We start from the raw sequence: 24428 nt of genomic DNA on the forward strand, positions 1-24428 counted from the left end.
TGTTGAACTTTCAACTAGCTGATTTTAACAAAGTGAAGAGAGAACTGCATAATACTCGCCACCGGTCCTGAAATAGATTTGTCAGCGACCTGAAGTAAACCTACGTCCTTGGGTCTAGCGTTACCAGTAAAGTATGTAAACGCATATAGATTTCACGATGCAACAGGGGTGACGAATTCAGATTATGATCCGTAATACGTAATAGTTAAGATGAGATCTTGCCTACCGTATTCTTTATTTTTTCATCTCACCCAATGCACAAGAAAACAGCAATGTATTAGCTTCCTTCCTAATGTTCACACGTAAGTGATCATGCTCTTAAAATAGCTGAAAACCCTAACACCACATGTAGCTCCCGTACATGTTTAGGTTTACGGAACATTTTGAGCAGTGGCCCCTCCCCTTGGTAACGTCACCCGCCAGGTACTTTTCTCCTTCGGTCCCCGCCGAAGTATCTTCCGGGAGAGAAGCATTACGTCAGCGCGCATGCGTCCACTGCTGGTTGCCAGTGTCAGAAGCAGTAGCGCGAGGCTGGTTGCGCTCGGCCCTCCAGCGCGCAGCCCGGAATGTTCCGATTGGCTACCTAGGCTAAATACTTAGCACGCCCGCCGTGCCCTCCTGCCCCGGCACACAGCCCCCGGGAGCCATGGAGAGGGAATTCCTAGACATCGACTCGGGTAACCGCTGGAACCCGGTTTATGGGGTAAGTGTGCGCTCTGGGCTTGCTGAACTCCATTTTCCTCTTCTCACGGCGTCCTTCTTATTCCTCATACCCACTTAGTGCGGGAATCCCCTTGTGCGCGCCGGACGGGAGCTGTTGTGCTCGCTTTGCCTGAACTGATGGGTGTAGGATGCCGGAGTTCAAGTGTCCCAGGTTCCTGGTCACCCGGAGACCCGCATCGTAGCCTGCGCATGCGCCGTCCCCGTGTAGTGTGACTACTTGTAAAAAGTAAATAAAGTGCTTGAGGTGTTCGTGTCTCGGCAGTGGAGGCTGTAACTGGACTCATAAGTCGGACCAGTAGAGTCCACAGATAGCATTCAGAACACTTACTATACTCCCTACTATAGGCAGCTCCCGCAGCGGCTCAAACTTGCTTGTTAGGCCCTCGGCTTTCATTTTCTTCTTGTTTTCCTATAATTTCTATAAAATGTAGAACTTTTACTTGTGACTCTCTCCCATAATTTTGTATACTGTGCTGCAGAGAACAAATAATATGGCTGCATTTTAACGAGAACATTAAAGCTTTAAAAAGTTTGCGTCTTGTGCGCTCTATATGGGTTTTCCCTGCCTCCCAATAGCTTCATATTGACATCGCTGCCTCCCAGGCCCTTTCACTACCTCCCAGGCCCTTTCACTACCTCCCAGGCCCTTTCATTGTCTTCTTTGCGTACTCACAATCCCCTTTGTACGCTTCTGACGCTCACGGCTCCGTAGTTGTTGAACAAGTACCTTTTTACAGCCTACTCGTCGGACATGGTTCCCTGTTCTGTGGTTTAGATAGCTGCCGCGCGACTTCACCCTGGCCCGCTAACTGCAGCTCGTCGTTCTGTTTATAACTAGTTGCTCGCCCGGGTTGGTCTTTTGAACCTTGCATCCACACACATACGATCACATCATAGGCCTCTTAACAGTGAGCCTTTTCCCATCGCCATCCATTAGCCACGCATCTACCACAAACCCGTAAACTAAATGTTTCCGCATATATGCCAATGCTCCCGAATAACATGGCTTACCCAACTGCTTATCCGACCCTCGCTCTACGGCTTGTTGCTTTATTTTCTATGTCTCATGTTTGATTCGTATGCTCTGCGCGCTCATGCTACGTATACAAGTTCTGTGATTGAAAACGTGTCAGGTAGAATGTTTCTCATTTGCATTTGGACCTGTTATGGCTAACTAATTTATATTAAAAATCATTATATTTCTTATCTTTTCTTAAGATGTTTTTTTTACTTATTGTGTACATTTGACAATAAGTGGTCTGTAAATTGTTAGTCGTGTAATCCTGTCGTGTTGGTGACGACGCAACATGTTAATCCAGTAGATAAACGTGACGCCCCCTCCCGTATTCAGATAATAAAGGGGTTGTGAATACTGATGGTAGCACCATAGGCCAGTCTTAATAATGTCCGATTTAAGGCAAAAGAGGTTCAAAGGAATTGGGGAATATTCATGTCTTTGGCCCCACTCCACTGAAGTTTAAACAGAGAGGAGCCTGGCAGTCGCTAACACAATGTATGAGCAGGAATTTATGGCATTCAGACATGAAGGAAAGGTAACTTCCATGTTTTAAAAATAAATGGCTTACAGTGTGCACAAAAGTATGGATTCCTTCAGAAAATGTGGCAAGAATAATTAACATACGTGTCAACTTGAACTCTTCTTACTGTTATCATCCACATTTTCCTAATATGTATGTTTTAAAAGCACAAGCCTCCATAGACTTATTTAGGTCTCCCTCTTTGGAAAACTGAATTTTCTGCCGAATGGTGTGTTCTTTACTTTTCCCTTCACTGCTGCGCAGCCATCAATCTAATTTGATAATTGCTTTATTTTTTTGTATTATTCTGACACCTCTGCATGACCTGGTCAGTCATTGAATGCTGCGTGGCGGATCAGCTTCTGAGTCCACACCAGTGACTTTAATGACCGGTGCGTTATCACGTGAGACCCACTTGATTACTTAAGTGTGATTATTTTTTTGTCATGTGCAGATCGTCCGTTTTCTTAGCATCTGTCCGCATTAAAATTGAAATTACAGCTAAGTCTTCATCACAAATGATACGCTGAGCTCAACTATATCTGTTTTTGGGAAGTTGCATTCCCATTCCTAGACCGATGGAAATCCCCCCCCCCCCCCCCTGTTTTTTTAATTTTTATTTATTTGGCCTTAGACAAGTGTCTATCTTGGATAGATTCTCGTTCCCTGCAATTCACCCACCCCCCTCCCCCTTTCCCCGCGTCCTGGACTACTTTAGAGCACCTGGGTTATGGTGTCGTGCAGTATACAGATTGACATTTATCTCAAAGGGTACCCCAGGAAAGGTGCGTGTGTATATCTATCTATCTATCTATCTATCTATCTATCTATCTATCTATCTATCTTTCATTTGCCCATTTGCACACTAATTAAACGGGCATTTCTTTTTTCCCTGCGTTATTTTGGTCATTGTTTCCTTGTATATCGACCTGAGCACTAACTACTATGAATTTATCTGGTATGGTATTGTAACTTCATTCTGATCTACAGCAATTTAGTACAATTTCCTGCGATGTTAATCTGTGTGTTGATAAATCATTGTCTGTGCAGGTGTGAATACCTTCAAATCAGTGGTTTCCAACCTTTTCTGTAATGAGGGCCACATATGTTCAGTGAAAATCACTCCTAGCTACTAATATCAGTGATGCAATAGTGAACCCCACCCCCTCCCTGCCAAATCCGAAATTGTCAGCAGTAATCACATCCGTCCATCTGACATGGTTGTCAGCAGGAAAGTGAAAAAACAGAATTAGCAATAATATAAGTAAAGGTCTCCAACATCACATGCTTTTACTAATTTTTTGAATAACTTTATAGAATTTTTGGCAAAATAAATAGCCGTAATATGTCCATTCTTCACTGGTCATTGGCATGTGAAGTCGAAAGTGATGCATCCCATACAGTCAACAATACAAAAACAGCAGAAGCACATTCAAGAAAGTACACAGAGTTAGAAATTACAGCAGTGAACCAAGTGCAAAATTATCCCACCATTTTCACCAGATTTTAATGTTTTTAGGGCAGCCCCTGGCTTCGTACATTGATTTATGCGCCACTCTAACCATGAAAGGGCTTTGTTTTGATATATATCTCAAACAACAGATCATCTCTGTGTGTCCATCTAACAGAGTCTCTTAAATACGTTATTTCCTGAAGAATACATTTGAGTCTTCATCTCCAGTTACTCACAACTCTTTTTCGCCTTTCTAGGCTTAAGAAAGCAGGCATTATCAATAGATGTTCCATAAATGTGACACATTTGTCTCACACATTCCTAAAATCTATTGTCAGTGACCTATACACTAATTTGCTATCACACTAGTACGTTAAGTCCGCTAGAGTCTATGGGATCCAGACTATTTTTTTTTTTTTTTAAATGTTTTTATTGAATTTTAGTAAATTGAACCAAGAAGAACATAGGTACAGTGCAGGTAATAGCAAGACAATACATCATTATTACAGAGGAGTACCAGATGGCCAATTAACACCAGTTTCATGTCTTGTGAGAGTAACAGCCACTGTACAGGCATAACCCACCATCCCAACCCAAGACATTGTGAGACCAGTCATTAAACAGCTTATACAAGTAGGAACATGTCGAAACCATAGTTGGCTGCCCCCTGTTCAGAGGACGTAGCGAGTGTCCCCACCCCCCTCGTCCTCTGCGCTGCTTGTAGAGCTCGTGTCCTCCCCACCAGTGAACCGTTGAAAGAAAGTCCACCCCAAGCTGCTACATCAGCGAGTGCCTTCTCATTTCTTCACATCAAGCCCATATGCTGCTCCTCGGCTGCGCCCCATTCCAGCAAATCCCTTAGCCAACTGGAGACCGTTGGGCTCTGGGTGCTCATCCAACTGATTGCTACGTATGGAACACCCCGACGGCGCAGCTTCTGCACTACTCCCAAAACACAGGTCAAAGCACTGCCCTTAACCCCAATCCCATGATCTCCCCAATCGGTGCTACCACTTCCTGCCAAAAGTCATGTACTGCCCTGCAGGCCCAAGCCAGATGAAGGAAGCACCAAACTCGCCACACCTAGGACAGCACGATCTACGGTTCGGGTCAATCCTGTTTAGCCGACGGTGTGTGAAATACGTTCCATGCACAAAATTAAAATGTAGCAGCTGAAACATATGATTACATGACACTGTACACACCAAAGAAAGAGCTAAATCCCAATCAGCATCTCCTGTGGGTTCCCCCAGATCAGACTCTCATGCCTTACGCCCCACACTGACCACACCTGGTTGATCCTTAAAACGGGCAATCAAATACATCCCCTCACACCAATTAATCAGACCGTTCATCACCGATGAGGCCTCGGGGGCGACCAGGAAGCCACTCCAGATCTCTTGTGCCATGTCCTCAATTTTCTCATTTTGCAGAAATTGTCCAGGACCCCCGGTCAAACATATCTTGAGCATCAGTAAAAGAGAGAAACTCTTCATTGGGGTAAAAGTCCCCTGCCACTTCACAACCTCCAAGCCTCTTCCGACATTAACTTCTTCATATCCCGAAATGGGGCCAAGTCCCACAACTTCAACTCCCTATCAAAAGGGGCTCGTCAGAGTACATGTTTAACTACCTGCTCCTAAATCCCGGCAGTGGTCTTGATCAGGTTGGGTGCAGCAGGGTCCGATCTACCCAGACATCAATAAGTGCACCATTCACCGCCCATCGCACAGTCCTGCATACAGCCTCTTCTCCCAGTTATCAGTATCCACCATCCACTTGGCAGCATATTGCAAGTGTGCTGCGTAATAGTAGTGTCTGATGTTAGGTATCGCCAACCCTCCCCCTTCAAGATCCTTCTGCAGCACTGGCAGCGCCACCCTACTTCGCTGACCGGCCCACACCATAGAAATCAGCAGACTATCCAAACAACAAAAGAGCTGGGCAGCCAGTGGAAACAGAGTTCTGAACCAAGTATAGATACCGTGGCAAAAACACAATTTTAGCCACCGCAGCCCTGCCCATCACAGCGAGAGGCAACCTTTTTTCCAAAATGAGATCAAGCGTTCCAGGCCAGCTACTACTCGTTCAACATTGTGTTTATCATGCGCAGCCTTAGAGTGAGTGTCCCATATACCTAAGTACCAGAAACTCTCAACCTCCCACTGAAGACCTGCTCTAGGAAGATCAACATACGAAACCCCGCGAAGGGACCCCAAGGGGAACAGGAGCGACTTCTTTCTGTTGACTCTGAGCCCAGAGACAGCCCCGAAAACCTCCAACCTCTGCAGCAGCATAGGCACTGAAACACGAGGATCCCGTACATAAACCAATGCGTCATCCACATACAGGGAGATTACATGTGTGGACCGTCCCACGTGGATCCCCCATAGCTCCATCTCCTCGTGAAGCCATATCGCTAGTGGCTCCACCGCCGAAACAAACAATAGAGGCGAAAGCGGGCATTCCTGTCTTGTGCCCCCCCCGATTTCCCCCCCCCCCCCCCCCCCACTCGTACTTGTGCAGTATACAGCAACAGCACCCAAGAGCAGAAACCGGGGCCAAACCCCATGCCCTGCAAGACCTCTAAAAGGTACCCCCACTCAGCTGTGTCAAAGGCTTTTTCCAAGTCCAATGATACTAGCTCCAAATCAGTCTCCACATCTTCGGTCTCATGCATGATATGTGCCAGGCAGCGCAGATTATAGGACGTACTATGACCACCAGGATTAACCCACATTGATCCTCGTGCACTAGACCCGTAATCACCCCATGTAGCCGAGTGGCTAAGATCTTACAAAGTATCTTAACATGGTAAGCAGGCGATATGAGGAGGGGTCTTCCCTCCCCCCCCCCCCCCGGCTTGAGCATCAAACAGACAATGCCCTGATGCATGGTTTCTGGCAATATACCACGCACTTGAACTTCCTCAAAGACCTCCAGGTGTTTCTCCTGCAGAGACAAGGAAAACGTTTAATACAACTCAATAGGAAAACCATCACTACCGGGGGATTTGGACTTAGTCATTGCAGCCACTCCCTCACTCACCACCTCTGTGGAGATCGCAGTCTCAAGGGCATCCCTGCTCTCCAGGCGCGGAAGCCGCATCTGCTTTAAAAAAAAACAAAAACTCCCACCCTCCTTGGGTGGGACAACAGCATCGCTCGACACCCTTTGGAGCTGGGCCGCCAGTTCTCGCAGAATGTTCGTGCCCTTCGTGAGCATTTCGCCGTCACCATTCCTGATATGCAATATGGGAGGGGCCTCCACCTCCCATTTCAGAATCCACACCAGGAATTCGCCAGATTTCTCTCTCCCGGTGCAGTTGCTGCCTATACCCTTTAAGTGTGATCCGACTTAAAGTATCCCAACAACTATTAATCTCCTTGTATAGCCTGAGTTCTTTTTGATCAGCCATTCTTGCGTCCAGTGGCTGCCGTTGCAGATTTCCCCCCCCCCCCCAACCCCCCATTTCACCTCCAGTGTTGTAAGATCCTGCTCAAATTGTCTGCGTACCGTGCACACCATGCTTATACACTCCCCCCCCCCCCCCCTTATGACTGCCTTCATAGCCTCCCATACCAGCCCCCTATTCTGTGTCGTATTCCAATTCAATTCCATGTACTGTTCATTAGCCTCACCCACCCGTTCACGACACCCCGCATCAGTAAGAAAGGCCGCGGGCATACACCAAATATGCGCTAGACAGGCGGCTGCAGCACCCCACTGTAACTGTAACCACACCAGTGCATGATCGGATAAGAATCTACCCATATGCGTAACATCTAGTACTTGCGAGCTATTAAGACCACCCAACAGAAAACTTTCCAATCGGGTATGCGTATTGTGTGTTTTGGAATGACAAGTATATTCCCTGCCCTCTGGGTGCAGCTCCCTCCAACTATCCCATAGTCCCAAATGTGTTGTCACTTCCCTAAGAGGCTTCACCATCAAGGGCTTAGTTCCCAGCTTCGGCAGAAGGTGGTCCAGATCTCCGTGCAAGACACAGTTGTAATCCCCCGCCCAGACCAAAGGGCCACCCACAGTGTCCCCCAAAATCTCAGGTATTCTGGTGTAAAAGGAGTGATCATCAGTATTAGGTGCGTATGTATTAAGGATAAATATGGGCAGGCCATCCAACATACCTTCCACAGGACATAGTGGCCCTGAACATCCACTTCTCTATAGATGTGGGTGAATGGAAGCCCCGGGGCCACCCATACAGACACACCTTGCGCATAGCAGGAGAATGAGTATGAGCGCGTCTGATCCTGCCACTTCTTGGACAATTTGTGTGCCTCCTCCTCAGTCATAGGTGTTTTCTAAAGGCAGGCAATATGAACTTTATGCCTCCTGAGAAAGGAGTGTACCCTATAGCGCTTGGAGTAGCTCTTCAATCCCCTGACATTCCAGGTCGACATGTTAATTTGACGGCCCATAGTAATACTGAATTGCCCTTCCTCCCGGCTGAACACCTCCCCTTGTGACCCACCCCCAAGGAAGGACTACCTCCACCCCAGATATACAGAAAAACCACCATAACAAACCATTCCATAGATGCTGCCAGGACAACAGCCTAATCCCCAATTTATCATGTCTTAAATCCTACCACAAATGTGGAGTGAGCACCCCCACCCCGGCATCAATCCACTGATGACCAGAGTACCACCCCAGTCTTGGTTCATAAAGTATTAGATTCCCCCCCCCCCCCCCCCCCCCCCCCCCCCAATGGCCAGCGGAGTTAGTAAGGCCACAGCTCTCCCCAAGGTGAACTTCCATTGTGGACACCAACCCTGCAGAAAAAGGTACAAAGGCACCCTGAATCATGAACATCATAGTTAGAGTTGCGTAGGAACCCCCCCCCCCCCCCCCCCAGCTTCTCGCCCCTGTTCCACATCCAGGTCCCCGGCCAAACCAGTAGACACCACCACCGTTGTTCCATCCTGCTGTATCTCTACTCTGTGATTAGAGTCCACAACCGACTTGCCAGTCCCATCATCCACCACCTGACCTGCTCCACGAGACCTCCAATCCGGGCTTTCCGCTCCAGAGGCCTGAGGACTGACTCCTCCAGCTCCCTCCATCCTCCCCGGAACCACTTTATTCCACATCTCCAGCCATTGCCACACCTCCTCCGGATGATCGAAGAAATGCAATCTCCCACCTGAAATCATCTTTAAAGAGCTGGATACAGAAGCATATATCGAATGTTCATGACAGAGTTTTGCCTTGACTTCCAAGGATCCCTTTCGAGAGCTCTGCACCTTGCTTGTGTAATCAGAATAAATAGATATCTTGCAGTTCTCATAGATTGCCTTATCAGACTCACGGGTAACCCGCAACACACAGTCGCAATCCTTATAGTTCAGAAGACGGGCAATAATGGCCCTGGGCAGCGCGACAAGGGCCCTATGTGCACGCTCCACTACAAAAACCTTGGATAGTCTCGAAGGCTGCAGCACATCTCTGATCCAGCTTTCAGCAAGAGATTCCACAGCAGACCCTGCTGCACGCTCCAGGAAGCCCGGCAGCCTGACATTGTTCTGCTGGGACCTCCCCTATGCATCCTCCAACCTCGCCTCCAGCCTTCCGACCACAGAATTGGCCTGCGCCATTTGGTTCCGCAGAGCCCCCACCTCCGTTTGTAGCTCCACAATGGATCCCTCCACCACCTTGACCTTATCGGACACCTTCCAAAGGTCCGCCCGAAGTATATTAACCTTCACTTGCACACTCGATCTTAGCCTCCAGTGCCACCCTTGAGCCCTGGATGGCCGTGAGGATGTCTGTACGTGAAGGCTCGTCCGAAGTCTCTGGCACCCTCACATTATCTCCACTCCCATCTGATCGGGCCGGGCGTTGTGGCAGGGGCACCGGGGTAGTATACTGCCCCATGGTGTTACCCTGCAATGGATCTGTCTGCGTGTGCTGCCCCATACCGCCCCGTCCCTGGACCAGGGCTCCGACCCAGACCCTGGTGTTGTAGGGGGACTGCTGGTGAAGTCTGAAATACTAAGTACCACAAAAACGAAGTCTTCTGTCCTCCGGGCCACCAGGCACCACTATTCACCTGTTTCCCACAGTGTCCAGCACTAAGGCCGCAGACGCCCCCAATAGAAGAGGATCCCCTCCCCCCCTCACAGATAGCGGCCCAAACGAGCAAGAAGGCCAAAAAATGTAGGTCCTGGAGCCTCTTTTGTTTACGCCCATCCGGGCGCATGCCATCCAGCCACTGCTGGTCTCCAGACCCCAATGCGACCTGTCTCCCCTCGGGCCCCCCTCCTCCGCCCGGGTCTCCAACCGGCCGTCCCGGTGTCCGCATGGGATGCTGCCAGGCCCAGAAAATCTATCCCAAAGGCCGGGGGGCCGCACGTCCAAAAGGCCCGGCTGAAGCAGCAGCGCAGGAAACGCTGCCTGCCCTCCACCGTCGCGACCCGCCACTGGCCCAGCAGCCAGTCTCCGGACGGCCCAGGAGAGGCCTTTGCCCTCTGCCTCCACTCGTTGCAGGCTCCTGCAGTGATCACCGGGGCCCAGTCATCACCTCCAGATCTTTCAAGGGCGCCGCTGCCCACCTCGCGGCCCAAGAGCCCCCGTGCTCAGGTTAGAGGTCACCAAGTCAGTGCACCCTCCAATCCAGCAGCGCCACCAATGCGGCCACCCGCTGCACCAAATCAAGCTGCCCGGGCCTGGTCGCCGCCTCCAGCGCGGGCCAGGAGAGGCGCGCGCTCTCCGACTCCGCTGGTGCAAAAAGAGGGACTGTGCTGTGCATGAACTCCCAGCAGGACGTCCCGCTGCAATAAGGGGGGTGGGGTCGCCACAGCCTTAGGTACTCCAGGATCAGTGTAGGATTTTGTTGGAATCGGGAGCTCACTAGGAGCGCGTCCTACCAGCCATGTTCCTTGCTGTTGTGGATATCCAGGATTCTAACTAAATCACAAAACTCAATGTGCAATGTATTATAACAAAATCAATTGGAAATTGTTATGGCAGAGAGCAAGCGGCGTCTGTGTCCACATGTTCAAACCTTCCACTTCAAACAGATTACACAACGATCCGATGGAGAGATAAAACCAGTTCTTTATTGTTCATCTATCAACTTTAAAATCAATTGTAGCCTGAGCCATTTTATCTTTTGTTACAGGCAGTGTCTTTTGTTTTTTCGAACTTCTTCAGGGATTCAAAATCATGTGCTTTCATTAGGTCCATAAAGATGTTGAAAATATAAAATAAGGAGTGTAAAGTGGAAGGATTGAAAATTTTGACATAGATCATACTTGTTATCTGCCTTAACGATTTCTAATTGATTTTAATATAATACGTTGAGTGCTGAGTTTTTTTGATTTAATTCAGTTAGGAACAACTTTTGGTTATTGCCATGTGAGGTGTGGTGGTGGCTGATCCCTTTATTACTCGGACACCAATAAAGAAACATTGCAGTTAAATTTGACTGTTACTGACAGTTGGGGTAAGTGTGGTGCTCTTTGGTAGAGCCTCACCTCTCGATTTTAAAAATTCTAATGATGCAGACTTCTTAAGCCTGGCATACCCTGCAGCATAACAAGATATGCAGATGATTGACGTTGGGAACCCAGAGACTTAGAATAGATAGTTCCAAATGTCATCCTAGCACAGTAGGCTATTTGGACACATTCAATCTCAGTATATTAGGCTATTTGGACATTGCCAATGAATATAGAAATTATTGTGTCTCCCCGGGTTGCATCTCCAGCATCTATTATAGGGAATTAGTCCTACTTTGTGCCATCTCATCGGTGACCAATGCCAATCCGTTTGTATTTTAAAAAAGAAAATTTCAGTCAAGCTTCTCTTAGATTTTATCATGAACACTAAGTAGAGCTGATAAGTCAAATAGAGAATATACTTTCTACCATTTTTTTTCAAACTCAGTTTTGGTGCTTTTCTATAAATGGCAATGCAAACTTGTTCTGTTTTCAAATTTATGAAGGACAGTACTTAGTCCTTCTTAGGTATCCCAAAGATATTTCCTGTTTGGCGATGGTAATTGCAGCACACACTAGGTGAGTTGTCTATATTGTTTTACATACTATCCTTTGTATCAAATTCCTCCCTCTTAAAGGACTTCAAAGATTTTTTTTTTCACCCCTTTCTTGGAAATGTTGATTTTGCTTTTCAATACCCATAGCTTTCCATTATTTCCAATGTATCTTTTTTCCTTCTTCTGCATATTTCCACATTTTTCCACAGGGCAGTGTTGGTGTGTAGTCGTGGGTTGACTGCCAGTAGTTTGTTTGATTCCAGTTAGTGAACAGAACAGTAGTTAATGGGTCTATCCAGGCTATGGGTATCTTGTATACATAGAGGAGGTCTAGCTCGTTAGTATTAGCTAATGTTCTTTCTCATGAGATTCACATGGGTGGTTTTGTGTGTGTTTGTAAATAATATATCAGATGTGCACAGTTCTCGTAGTTCACTATGGATGTGTTCTTAAGCAGGCTTTGGTCTCTTACCTCTCCAAATGATTCAGCACCTGTTAATGCAAATTATCAGTTTCCTGTGTACTAGTAGCAGGAGCATGGGAGATAAGTAGTTAAAATGTGGTGCTACTCGATTCTATTATTTGTATCCTTCCCAGTAAGGATAGGTGCAATTGCTCCCATAGGGACCTGTCACTTTTATTTCTGAATATGAGCATTTCTGAATCCTTGGATACTGTGTTGCCTAGACCCAGACTTAGTAGGGCCCCCTCACCTCGGTACATAAGGCCTTTCTTCGTCTACCTTACTTTGAAGCCAGGCAGATTAGCTTTGTTGCTTATATGAGAAAAGGGTGAAGTTTTGCATTGGTCCATATATCTATTATTCTAAAAATGTAGAGAAGCCATGTATTTGGTTCATCAAAGCTGGAAAAGATAGAGTAGTCTGTGTCAATAAATAACATCTGCTTGCCGTAAAGAAAATTTCCTTCAGGAGTGTCAATTCCCCTAATGGCAATATAGGTGTTTATGACCATTGAGAGGGATTTGTAATACTGAGGAAGAGTAAAGTAGGTAATGGCAGTGTCTGTGGTAAACTGTCTGGAGAGGAAGCTGGCACAATTCACCTGTTCTTCAGGGTTTTCATACAACCATCTCACTTTCAGTAGAAAATCTTCATTGATGACCCCTCTATTAAGTATCTGGAAAGGGTAGCTTCACTCATTGTGGTCAGACCCCTTCTCAGCATTTAATGACAAGGCAATGCCTTCGTGGGCTGAATATAGTATATATGTTTGAGTGCATATGGGATTTTTTTAGTAATATAGTAATTGACAAAACCTACCTGGTAGGCATAAATCAGGGAGGGGATTAATTACCTCAACCTAGTCACCAGAATTTTGGCCTTGATTTTAATGTCCAGATTTAATGATACAGGGCAGTACCCAATACACTCAAGTGGATTATTTGCTTTTTACATCTCAACTGAGTCGGTGCATGCATAGTCCTTGAGAGATCGATTCTTAAAATAAAATAAAAATGTAAAAAGTGATTAGATTCCCCTGCCAATTAATTACAGTTGGTTAGCTTTCTCGTCACTCATTTCTTTGGTATTTATTCATCAGCTACAGCAGCTGGTTTCCTTTTGCCATAGCTGCCTGAGACCGCTTTGGGAAGATTTTGGTTGATTTGAATTTGACAGTCGTACACAGACAGCTGCTTTGAGCCAAGTCATGATCAGGTTCGAATCACCATAGGTCCCAGCCACAAATCGACAGCCATCCTATTAAAAGGTACAAAATATACATTTTATTTGCTCTTCATGGGGTGAAAAGTGCTGATGTAAAAATTGTGAAGTGCAAAATGTGAAGAGGTGGGTGGTAGTTGTTGCTGAAACACTGTCTGGACCATCTTTGTTGTTTCATCTGTCAGCACTTGCCCCTTGCTTCTTTCACCCACCCCTCCTGGCATTGATACGGTCTTTCTGTAATGTTGTTTGTACTCCCTTAACCGTTGCTTGCCCCGTATCTGTGTAGCAACCTCCCTCCGACTCCACTTACACACTTGTGTATCCCCCACCCACCATAAGAAAAGAAACATTGGCAAAGCCAAACCCTCCACAAATAGTGATTCATTGTAATGGTTCTGAGGACAGGAAATTAAAAGTCTATTTGATAGAGTAAGGACCAGAGTTTGGTTGAGTTGGGTGTAAAAGAACGATTAATTCCTGTCTGAATGGGCATCTCACCTTTGTCTGAGATTCAGAGAACAGCTGGTGTCTACAGAATGGGAAGTAGCCACATAGATGCTTTTGCTAGTAGAGATCAAGAGATATTCACTGACTGTAGACTTTTCGGACTCATTCTAATGCACTTTTCTTTTGTCAGTTCCATTGCATACTTAACACAGATTCGTTAGACAAGTGAGGTATTTGTTATACTTGGTCTCATAGGACTGAGCTTTTAATTTATTTCCTCTACATTTAAGTGATCTGCTTTTCCTGAGATAGTTTGCTGTTTCTATCCAGGAAATTTCTTAATGCAGGACTGGAAAAATGTCCTTGACTTTTTATACAAATTACGTAACTATTTTAGTAACTACGCCAACTGCTATTACTTGTTGCAAATATTGTAAGCATGTTTTATCAATTTTTCATTTTCTAGTGCAATATTTATCTATAAAACTGTCTTTTGGCTTAAATGATATAAAATTGTTTTCATAGATGTTGATGATGCATGAAATCCTAACAAAATGGATTTCCATAGTACTTATTTTCGTTGAGGTATATTGTTCCTGCTACTCACGTTTAACAAAATACGACATGTTTATCGAAAGAACAGCTGAATGTTGCCCTGTCACAATCAGATTAAATGCCAATAATTTTAAAGATTGAGCAAATGCTGCTTCCAAGAAAAGCGTGAAGTTAATTCTCTGGTTTCTAGGTAAAATAAATGTCAGTGTTCCATAAACATTCATAAGTCTCCAAAGCAAGCAGATGGTGCATCACTAATTGAATCTGTTAACAAGATTTATTTACTGTGCCACCTCCAACGCATAAATCAGATTTGCTGGACTGGAGAGAGCAATGCTTGACTGGAGCTACCACCTCTGCAAGGATTAAGTAGCTATTACCTATATTTGGCTATTGTGTTTGGGAATCGAGGGTTGCAAGAGTTTGAATGCTTGGCTTCTTAGCTTGTGTGACGGATAAAGCAGGCTCTGAGCAGGTTGCCACATTTAATTCTCTTTTGGCTCTTCACATTCAACCTCGGATGGCTGTCCCTGTGTCCACCTCAGCTGGTTCTTAGAAATGTCATTTTGTTATGAAAGTAGAGATTGTCAGCAGTCCGATGATCTGAAGAGAACTGCAAGCAAAGCCATGTTGTAGACTGTGAATTTTTACACAGCTGGTTCAGCACGCACCTTCATGGCACACGCGTCTTGCAAGTCAGATTTTGTGATTTAGCTGAAGAAGTTATTGTTGAGAGGTGATCACCTTTCTGGAGAGTGAACTGCTGTCTCTTGCCAAAAAATTGATGCCACTGTCTTCCGCTGTTAATGGAATGGGCAGATAATTAGTGCTCTGCCCTGGTTCTTACGTGTTTGTCCTGCTGACAAAAATTGGGTATTACAGAATGACAGGCCTTTTTGCTGTCAACAAAGTTGTTCTGTCACAACTTTCAGGGCTTTGCTTGCTGCTTGTCTTTGAGATACTGTTCTAAGTATTCTGCTGTTGCAGTGGCACACAATGGCTTTTTCAGAAGAGCTGTAAATGTGTGCCATGCTTTTGTCGATTACCCAACCAGATTTTATAGATTGATTTGCTGCTCCTGGAATAAAGCTTTCTCAGACCAAAGTTAAGCCTTTAAGTAATGTTAGTGGTATTTGCATTTACAGAGCACATGCTTCAACACATGAAACCACTGCTGTACACTTATGTGATTCAAGGAGGAGGGTAGAGGAAGAAATGACCATTCCATTAATCAGCAAAAGTTTGTTTAAACAGCCATGCCTTTAATGCTTTCCTAAAAGACAAAATCTCGGATTGGGAACAGGATTAGAATGGAAGAGAGTCAGTCCGCTGTAACTAAAACAGAAAATCTCATCCCCCATATTTAACTTTACGAGATCTTGGAACTACTAGCAGCTTTGCTGTAGATGAATGAAGTTTCTGAGATGGAATATGTCTAGAAATTTGTTTTTCTGGAATTGAAGATCCAGACAGTGTGTTGGTTTTAAAACCAGGCTTCTGGTTTTAAATTGAATCAATTGATTTACCTGTAGCCAGTGGAACTCTTTCAGAAGAGGTGTTTTGTGTGTTCTTCATAGGGCTTGTAAATTAAGCTTAGCTGCTACATCTTGAACCATTCGTTATCTGGTCAACTCACTTTTCTGAAAGCTGAGAAACTACAATGGCATGGTTTAACTGGGAGCCTATGACTGCGGACATAATGTTTTTAAGTGCCTTGCTGAGAAGTAAGGGGGCAGTGTCCTAATAAAAAAAATAAAAAATGCATTTTGAAAGCACTGTTAATGTGTGATCTCGTAGGTATTCTGGTAATCAATTTTAAAACTCTTGGGATTTTTGCAGCTTGCTTAGGTTGGGGAGAGGTCTCATTTCGATCGGCCAGTGCTATTTTGGTTAAGTATTTACTTGCATAATTATTATAATGAGTATTCCCTACAACGTTTAAACCCTTTCAATTTAATTATGTCATTGGTTGAATTCTGAGTCTCTTTGTACAGAGTTGCTGACCAACATTGGTTATAGACGAGGGCTAGATGGTTAGAGAGATTTTATTTGCCTTTCTTGTATTTGAGAAGAGACTGTTAACTATATGACATTGACTGACTGGCATTTGTTCTGAAGCGATCTGTAGCTATTCTGGCACTTTTCATTTGTTATTACTATAAATCTGCACCAGAATACTCCAATCTAGATGGTCACTTTTGAGTGCGTCTCCTTACTCTCTGCTCTCAGTCTGCACTTATCATCAGCCATTGTCTTCCATCTACTTGTGAAACCTGTGGATTCTTATGCACACTACATTGAGTGCTGCATTACAGCACAGATCTGATGAATTGGCCTTCACACTTTGAAGATTGAGCTGATTAGGCCTGTTCAGCAGGTCTGAGAACCAGGGAGTGGGCAAGATGGGCTTCAGGAGGAGTTGCTGCAGTGGAACTGGGGCCCCGCTGCCTGTCAGACTTGCGGACCCAAAGCAGCAAGCGCCAGCATCGGTGGGGTGGCAATTGTGGCCTTGTTGGGCCTGAGAAGAGAGGCAGCCTAGCACTATCTGTGCTCTGTGACCCTGCAAAGTCTGTGCTGCTTGAATGGATCCATAATGCAGCCCTCTCCCACGTGGAGGTCTTACTGCACCTACCAATGGCAAATTAGTTGGGTGGCTCACTTCCACACTCCATAGGATAAACACTGTGCCTGGATTGGAGATGATCCATACATAGCATGGGAGCTGGACGATATCTCTTGGTGCAGGTGGGACTCCATGCCCTCCTCTACTGGTCACAGGACTGAATGAGTACGCTGTTGGACTGTGACCACTTCTCTCTGGCTGTAACGGTACTGGTGCCTTGGTGGCATTTTTGTTAACTGTTCAAGCCTAGTTAGAGTGGCCATGGATACGACCGATCAGTAAAAGACCAAGATCACATTTGAGTCCAAAAGGTTTAGGAAGGTGGCTTCTAGTGATAGTGAGGGTGGAGGTGGTGGCAGGCATAATGGGTGCTGAGGTGATGGAGCAGAATTCTGATGACACTAGCATGAGATCCCTCCTTTTAGAAATGAGACTGAGCTTGCATGCAATAGACTACAACACTGACACTCTCTTACTTCGAGGGTATACTGCATCATGAGGGACTAGATACATTTGCTGAGCTTCTGGGTCGATATGAGAGTCATGTACCTTGTAAGACGAAATGAGCAAACAAACTAAGATGATACAGCAGCTGAAGAAAACATGCAGACAATGAAGCTTTGAAGGCGTATTCCAGTGGCAATACTTTACGCATCCTCGGAGTCTGATTCAAAGTATAAAAGTAAATTGGAGCTATTTGTAATAAAAATGCTGGTTGAGCTCTTTGGAGCCTCTAACCTATTGTCTCTCTTCGTAATGGAGTGCACCCATAAGGCATTGAGTGCTTGGCACCTCTGGGGGCTACTCTCAGGGCCATTATTGGGAGTGTCCAAAATTACAGAGATTGGGACGTTGTGCTTGTGTGAGAAAATGTGACTTGAACCATGAAAGTTGGAGTCGAACAAGGGTGTTGTTTGTCATGCACATCTTATCCTTTTTGTAGTGCTCTGTTGATGCAAGCTGTTGATGGTTTAAAGTTGTAATTAACTTAGCTGACGCGTGTTCTGGGATGGGGACGGTAATCAACTGTATAATGCAAAGGATAGTGTCTGGTGCGTTTTGGACTACGTCTCGCTGGCCTGCTGGGACCCTCTTGAATGAATTGTAGTGTGTAAGATTAAATGATGCTTATATGTATAATGTTTGTAGTGTGGGTTTGATTCACTGATTATTGGGGTATACACTGTGGAGGATGGATTTCAAGGCTTCTGTTAAAAATGATTGCATGAAATTAATTGGAGCAAGTCACGAAATATCACTGTCACCACTCACACAGCTTTACTTAATATTGATTTTCCTTTTCCTTTTTAGAATGGTGTGACTAGCTGCTTAGATGACGGATAATAAAAATACATAGACCTCTGAAGTTAGTATTTAGAAAAAATGTGCCCGGGTGGTGGTAAGAATGAATTAACACATAACTAGATGGAAGATATTTACTTTATTAGTGGTTGGAAGGACAGCAGTAATAAATATGATCTTCTTAGCTTGTCTTATCTTTTCACTTAGTTTTACTTCTAATTAAAGTATTCTTTGATTCGTTGCAATAAGTGCTTTTGAGCTTTGTATTGACAAGTAGACAAAAGTCCCAGTTCGCCTTGGACTTACTCTTTTCCACCCCTTGGAGGGATTTTCTGTTACCAATCTAGAACACTCCTTTTGGGGGCTCATTTTCAGTTTGTATTGCTCCGAATACCAACTTCTATCATTTGACAATAAGTGCAATATACAGCTGAGACTAGCCTATTGACTACGATGGAGACTTGTCGTTTTTCGTGATCGTGATACGGTGGCCAGTATAGCACATGCATGGCAGGTATTTGCCTATATTATGGGACTGGAGAAATTGTATTCACTATTATTTCCTGTTCTAAATAATCCATTATTACCAGATATTTTTGAACAGAAGGGCCAGCAACAGTTAACTAACCTTAGGCTAGCAACTGTAGGATCATTATATGTGCAAGGTGAGCTCATCACCTTGGGACAAAAGGGGACACTTAACCATTGCATATTTTCTTCTTTTCTCCTATATATTTCCAGCTCAACTCCCGCCCACCCCCGTTCTTTAGCCTTTGCCCATGTTGCCGCGACTGCCGATCCACACAGCCTAATTACTAGACTTTACAGAGCCATTGTATAACCCAAGGGGAAAAAGTCTGCATCAGAGGTTGTAATGAGCTCACCAATTAGACCTAAGAAATTACTTTGTGCCACGTGCAGCCTTTTTAGAAATATGTACTCATCTAATAATGGCTCACAGAAAACGGGTATTAATATGTTTCCCCTTGCTTGCTAATATGTTTATTATGCAGCCATAAACTGTTAAAGGTCAGCTTGTTTAGAGCAGGAATATTGAGCAGCCGCTTAATTTGAGCTCTAGATTCAAGAGTCCTAATTAATACACTATTTGTGCACTGATGTTCAACTTGATAAAATTCTTACATGTTGCGTAGGAGTAATTTGTCTAGTAATTGAAAAAATGTGGTTCTTAAAACCCACCGGATAAAACAAATGTCCTCATGCTTCTACTTGGCAACAAAGGTCTGCAATGAAAATAATTCGTATAGAAAACCTTGAGAATGAACAAGTGGATGACACAAAAAGATTCAGGATGTTAATGTCACTTCGGTTAACCCCAGTTAGAGATGATGAAATTGGATGTAAATCATAGACATGCAAGTTTCATTTCTTCTCATGTCTGTCATGATGAAATACAAACACCGTCTCCTTTAAGTTCAAAATGACCATTGTCCTTTTAAGGTGTTACTAGTGTTTTGAATTGAGCGCCTTAAGATTTTTCAAAGTGCTTAGCAGTTGTTGCAGCTTACATCAGGTGTCTGGCCATATTTGTGTATCCATTCATGGATGATAGGTCAGTCAAGGCCACCTCGTGTCAGACATGTAAAATAACTGCAAATTACTTAAAAATATCTTCACAACCTGAGCCTGCAAATATAATTATGAGAATTCTTCTGTTGTATCAGTGCAGTTCATTTAATAATTAGTAACTGTATGAGTCTGAGGATTGTAACGTTTAACATTCAGAGGATGGGCTTCTATGTTTACTCCTGATGTTGACCATAAGGTAAATGATTTTCTAGAGCGCAAAGTCTTCAGTCGCACTAAACTTGGGTTCTGGGGGCTGGGGTGAGTTGTAGAGTGTCCTATGGTAGGCCTAGTGTCCTCCTACATCTAACACTAAATTCCAGTTTGAGGCCATTCCTGTACACACACAACCTCGGAGACAGAAGCCTGGTAGAACAAAGTTGAGTTCAACAACCAGACATGGGATACACAAGAATTGTTTTGGCACCCTCCTTTGCCCTTTCAAGTGCACCCAAATGCTATGTGTAAACCCAGTAAACCTGTCAAACAGGCTGTGACACTGTCATGCCCAAAAATACATGATTGGGCTGACTGGCGTGACCCTTATTTTGTCCCCCAGCCAGAGTGTCAGCTAACGTGCTTGTGAAAGGGAAGGCCTCTTTGAAAAGTGGCCGAAGTGTCCTATAGAAAACTTAAGCAGACCTGTCGAGCAGGATCTGACACTCAAGCAGGACTTAACTCTTTAATATCAAAAAGGACCTTCCCAGTCCTCTGTACATTCTGTCGGGGTTGAGATGGATCGTCTCCTCTCATTCAGGTCAGCCTGTTTGCTCCTGGGAGCAAGTTGACACCTCATTTACACCTGTTCAAATACTAATTACTGGCTGGCAGAAATGGGAGTGGGTGTGGGGTGTGTTCCCTTGCCAGTAATATCAGGCGTATTATTTGGATCATGTTGGAGCTTTTGCAGCCTGCTGGTGTGTGTCTTTGGGAGTACAGTTTACATATTTACAATAATCTAGGCCTGCTGTCAGCAGGGATTTCACTTGCTCTCCTTGGCTGATCCAGACAGACTAGAATTAAAAACTTTTTGCACCTGGGGAAACTGCCAGTCGTGCTCAGTTTCTGCCCTCCAATGAAGGGAGAAACTAAGAGCATTAGCATCTACCAGGAATCCTAGGTTCCCCACTTTCGCAGTTGTGGAATAAGTTTAACCGACATTGTGGGGTAGAATAAAATGAAAAATACTTTTAGTCTTGGTTCTTTAAAGTGAACCCATACTCATTTGCTAACTCGGACAGATCCACTCAAGCTCCGGTGTAATTATCATTGTGATCACTAGAAAATGAACAGTCATGACAATGATGAACTTGAGTGTCTTTTTCTTCAGTAGAGGTAAGTTATACATTTGTCAAGAAAACAAGTTTACAGATGGAGACATGTGGCTTGAAGGAGTATAGGAAGGCAGGATTAGAGGATCATTGTAACTCCACTACCATATGACTTAATCATAACCAAGACCAATCTGCTTGCAACATCATATGCATAATTCTGTATCGCACCACCCCAAATATCTGATTGATCAAAAAATACCATCCACAACTCAAACAACGTGACAAAGAACATTCAGCTCAGGTTTAAGTCTCTTAACCAGTAGTAACCGTACCTTATCTATAGTTGAAAAATTCATGTGTGGCCACTGGTTGGGAAATGTGAAGCATCCCTACACTGTGACACCCCCTCCATTAACTGATAACAGCACAACTAAACCTCCATACACTTACATTTTTGGTAATCTGAAGTTCAAACCTCCTCACCAAAGATAAATAGCTCAAGCCTGGGGAAAGTGTCCACTTTGGATCCCTTCATGTCCTTAAGTCAATTTGGTTATCATTTCCCTTTGTTTAGTGTTCTTAAGTTAAGACCATCCCTGATCCCATCTTGCCTGTTGAGGAGCTTCTTGGCAGCAGGTGAGATAAATAGATTACAACCACTGGCTTGTACATGGACCTGTCTCAACTCCATTTTTTGAAAAAAAGAATTAATCGCTTTCTAAAATTCTTACTAGGCTGAAAAGTTGGGAACCCCTCGCTTTCTTGCATTTGCTCCCTTTATATATTTTCTAGGTGCAACCATACATCTCATAGCTGTTACAGGACACACCTCAAAAACTTCTTTCTGCAGGCACGCCCTCTTGCCTACATTGGTCTCTGCCACCTGACTCGAGGTATTTTTGGGGGCTGTTTATCTTGGTGTAAAAACAACTTTGGATGGCGCTTTGGGCGCCTCCAAAGAAGGTGGGTCACTGTCCCTTCCTGCGTGCATCCCTGCCAGCATTTTGCCTCCACCCCCATTTGGCTACTCTTTTTGGTGTATAATACCAATAGTGCACAACTTTCAGTATGGTTTCCTTCCCAGCTACAGTACATGCTGAGGAGGTGCCTGCTTACGGATATCCGACCACTCACTCATACATTCCTTTTCCCACCGATTCTGTGCCAAAGATGTGCAGGGAGGCTGCATATTATTAAGAGAGGTATATAAATCGGATGGAATGCGTTTGTCAGTGCCTCTAGTCAGGAGCCATTTCTGAGCAGAGGACGGCCTATGTGGGGCTTTTTTGAGGGGTTTGAGACCCAATGACTAATAGCTAGATATTGCCAACAGACAGTTTCAGGAAGACACAGTGCTGCTGGATTTGAGTAAAAGTCAGTAAGCCTGATTAATCTACAAATCGCCAACCCTTTACAATTTGCTTGTTGCCATGCTAAATAACTGGGGACTGATGTGCTGGGGGGGGCGGGGGTAAGTCTGGATTCAAAAATAATTTTTGTAGAGAACCAATGATTAAACCACAGATTTGAAGTTGTGTGGCTGGAGAGTCTGTTTGGCTTTAATGGCAGTCAGTTTAGTGTGATAGGTCAAGAAAGGTTTTTAATTTAGCCAAATTGCTCAAAATGTCTCCTAAGTGATCATGGAAGTTGAAAAGACACATTGTGAGTGAGTTCAGAAAGACATTCTGCATTTGTTTTATAATATTGTTGGGTTTCCGAAGATTGCGCTTGCTGTGGCAGAGCACAGTGAAATTTGAATTGAGCTTTTGAGCTGCCAGAGATAGTTTTAGGGGTGGGTTGCAGTTCTGTCTCTTGTGCATTTAAGTCTTGGAGAGTAATACGGGAAAAGGTGCTGGAGGTGAAGTTGACCACTTAAGATGGCACTATAGGAACTGTAGTCAACTATTTGACGTCCACAGTGAGGCAGTGGTTGAGGTAGGAATTTTAATACAAATCTGTTGGGTAGAAGTGGGTGTGATTCTGATTGGAAGGTGTAATTTTGCTCAGTGACCAGTCTGAGTTTGTGGAAAATGTCTTAAAACGGTATTTCCAGTGTTGCAGATTTAGGTAGTGACTTTTTAATGGAATTTTGGAAGGAACAGAGCACTGCGCTACTAACCTCCTTGGATGCTTGATTGGTTTGATGTGGAATTGTTTTCTAGAATGTTGATACCCGTGCTTAGAAAATGACTTTGTTCTTGATTGTGCCAGTTTTAGCTGGTGTATAGAAGAGTTTCAAGAATCAATCAACGTTAAATGTTTTACAAAAATGTAAACCATTTGGAGATGAAGTGTTTGCATTAAAGGCGGGATGAGATTCATAATTTTGGAGGAACAATTGTTTCTTACTGATGCATCTCACAAAGCCTTATAATTCAGCAGGCAAACGGTCCTACCTCTTATCCTGAGATGTACAATTGTGTATTCCTGTGGAGGATACCAAGCCCAAGGGTCATGTAATATCTAGTCACCATGTCCTGGATTTGCTCTGCCAGTCCCAGTTTGATAGTGGAGGAATTATCCCTCATCTACATTAATTGTTTAGATCACCATATCCAGGGACTCCTGTGCACCTAGTTCAAACAGTTCACCACTATCATACAGCCTCCTTCCTTCCATTTGGACATAGCCACCCCCTCTCCCATTCAATCCTACAAATGCAGTGAGCTGTGATATTGGCAAGACTTGCATGTATGGGTAAGTGCTAATCCCACCTGTTACAGTGCAGCCGCCACATCCAGACAATGTCTCGCACCAATTGAAGCTCTAATAAGGCAACAGTTCTTTGTCAACGAGTCCCCTAGTAGTTAAAAAAAAAAAAAAAAATCTGAGTTCCAGTCTGGCTCAAAACTGCCAGCCACAAATTGCAGCTGGACTCCATATAGTATGCCTTCAGATGCGTGACCCCTGTGTACATGTTTAAATATCCATTTTTATGGGCGAGCTCAAAGCGCTCAATCCATTGTGATAACTCTCTTTGGGCATTAAACCATGCCCATGCCATGTCAGTCACTTACATCGGTTTGTGGGCTTGCCTTTGAAAATCTGCTTGCTTTCATTTGTGAAAGGCATGCATAAGTCATGCCTTTTTCCGGTGTTGAGCCCATCTACACAGCACCGGTAAAGTACTAAAAACATACGAGGCTCGATGTTTTCAGCCTGGGGTCAGGACTACTTTATCTGTTCATTTTCCACGCAGCGCGATCACGCTGCATTTTACAT

At 44.4% G+C, this 24428-nt stretch overlaps 1 protein-coding gene across 1 annotated transcript in view; it reads left to right on the plus strand.

Annotated features, from left to right (window-relative positions):
• The first annotated feature begins 498 nt into the window (after window positions 1–498).
• The window catches only part of PTPN2 (protein tyrosine phosphatase non-receptor type 2), a 323265-nt gene continuing 299335 nt past the window's right edge, over window positions 499–24428 (plus strand). The window contains exon 1 of the mRNA XM_069219931.1: window positions 499–703. Within this exon, the coding sequence (XP_069076032.1) occupies window positions 647–703 (57 nt within the window). The 5' untranslated portion in view covers window positions 499–646. The remainder of the gene's footprint in view (window positions 704–24428) is intronic.

The sequence above is a fragment of the Pleurodeles waltl genome, chromosome 2_2, assembly GCF_031143425.1.
Source record: "Pleurodeles waltl isolate 20211129_DDA chromosome 2_2, aPleWal1.hap1.20221129, whole genome shotgun sequence".
In the NCBI taxonomy this organism is placed as follows: domain Eukaryota; kingdom Metazoa; phylum Chordata; class Amphibia; order Caudata; family Salamandridae; genus Pleurodeles; species Pleurodeles waltl.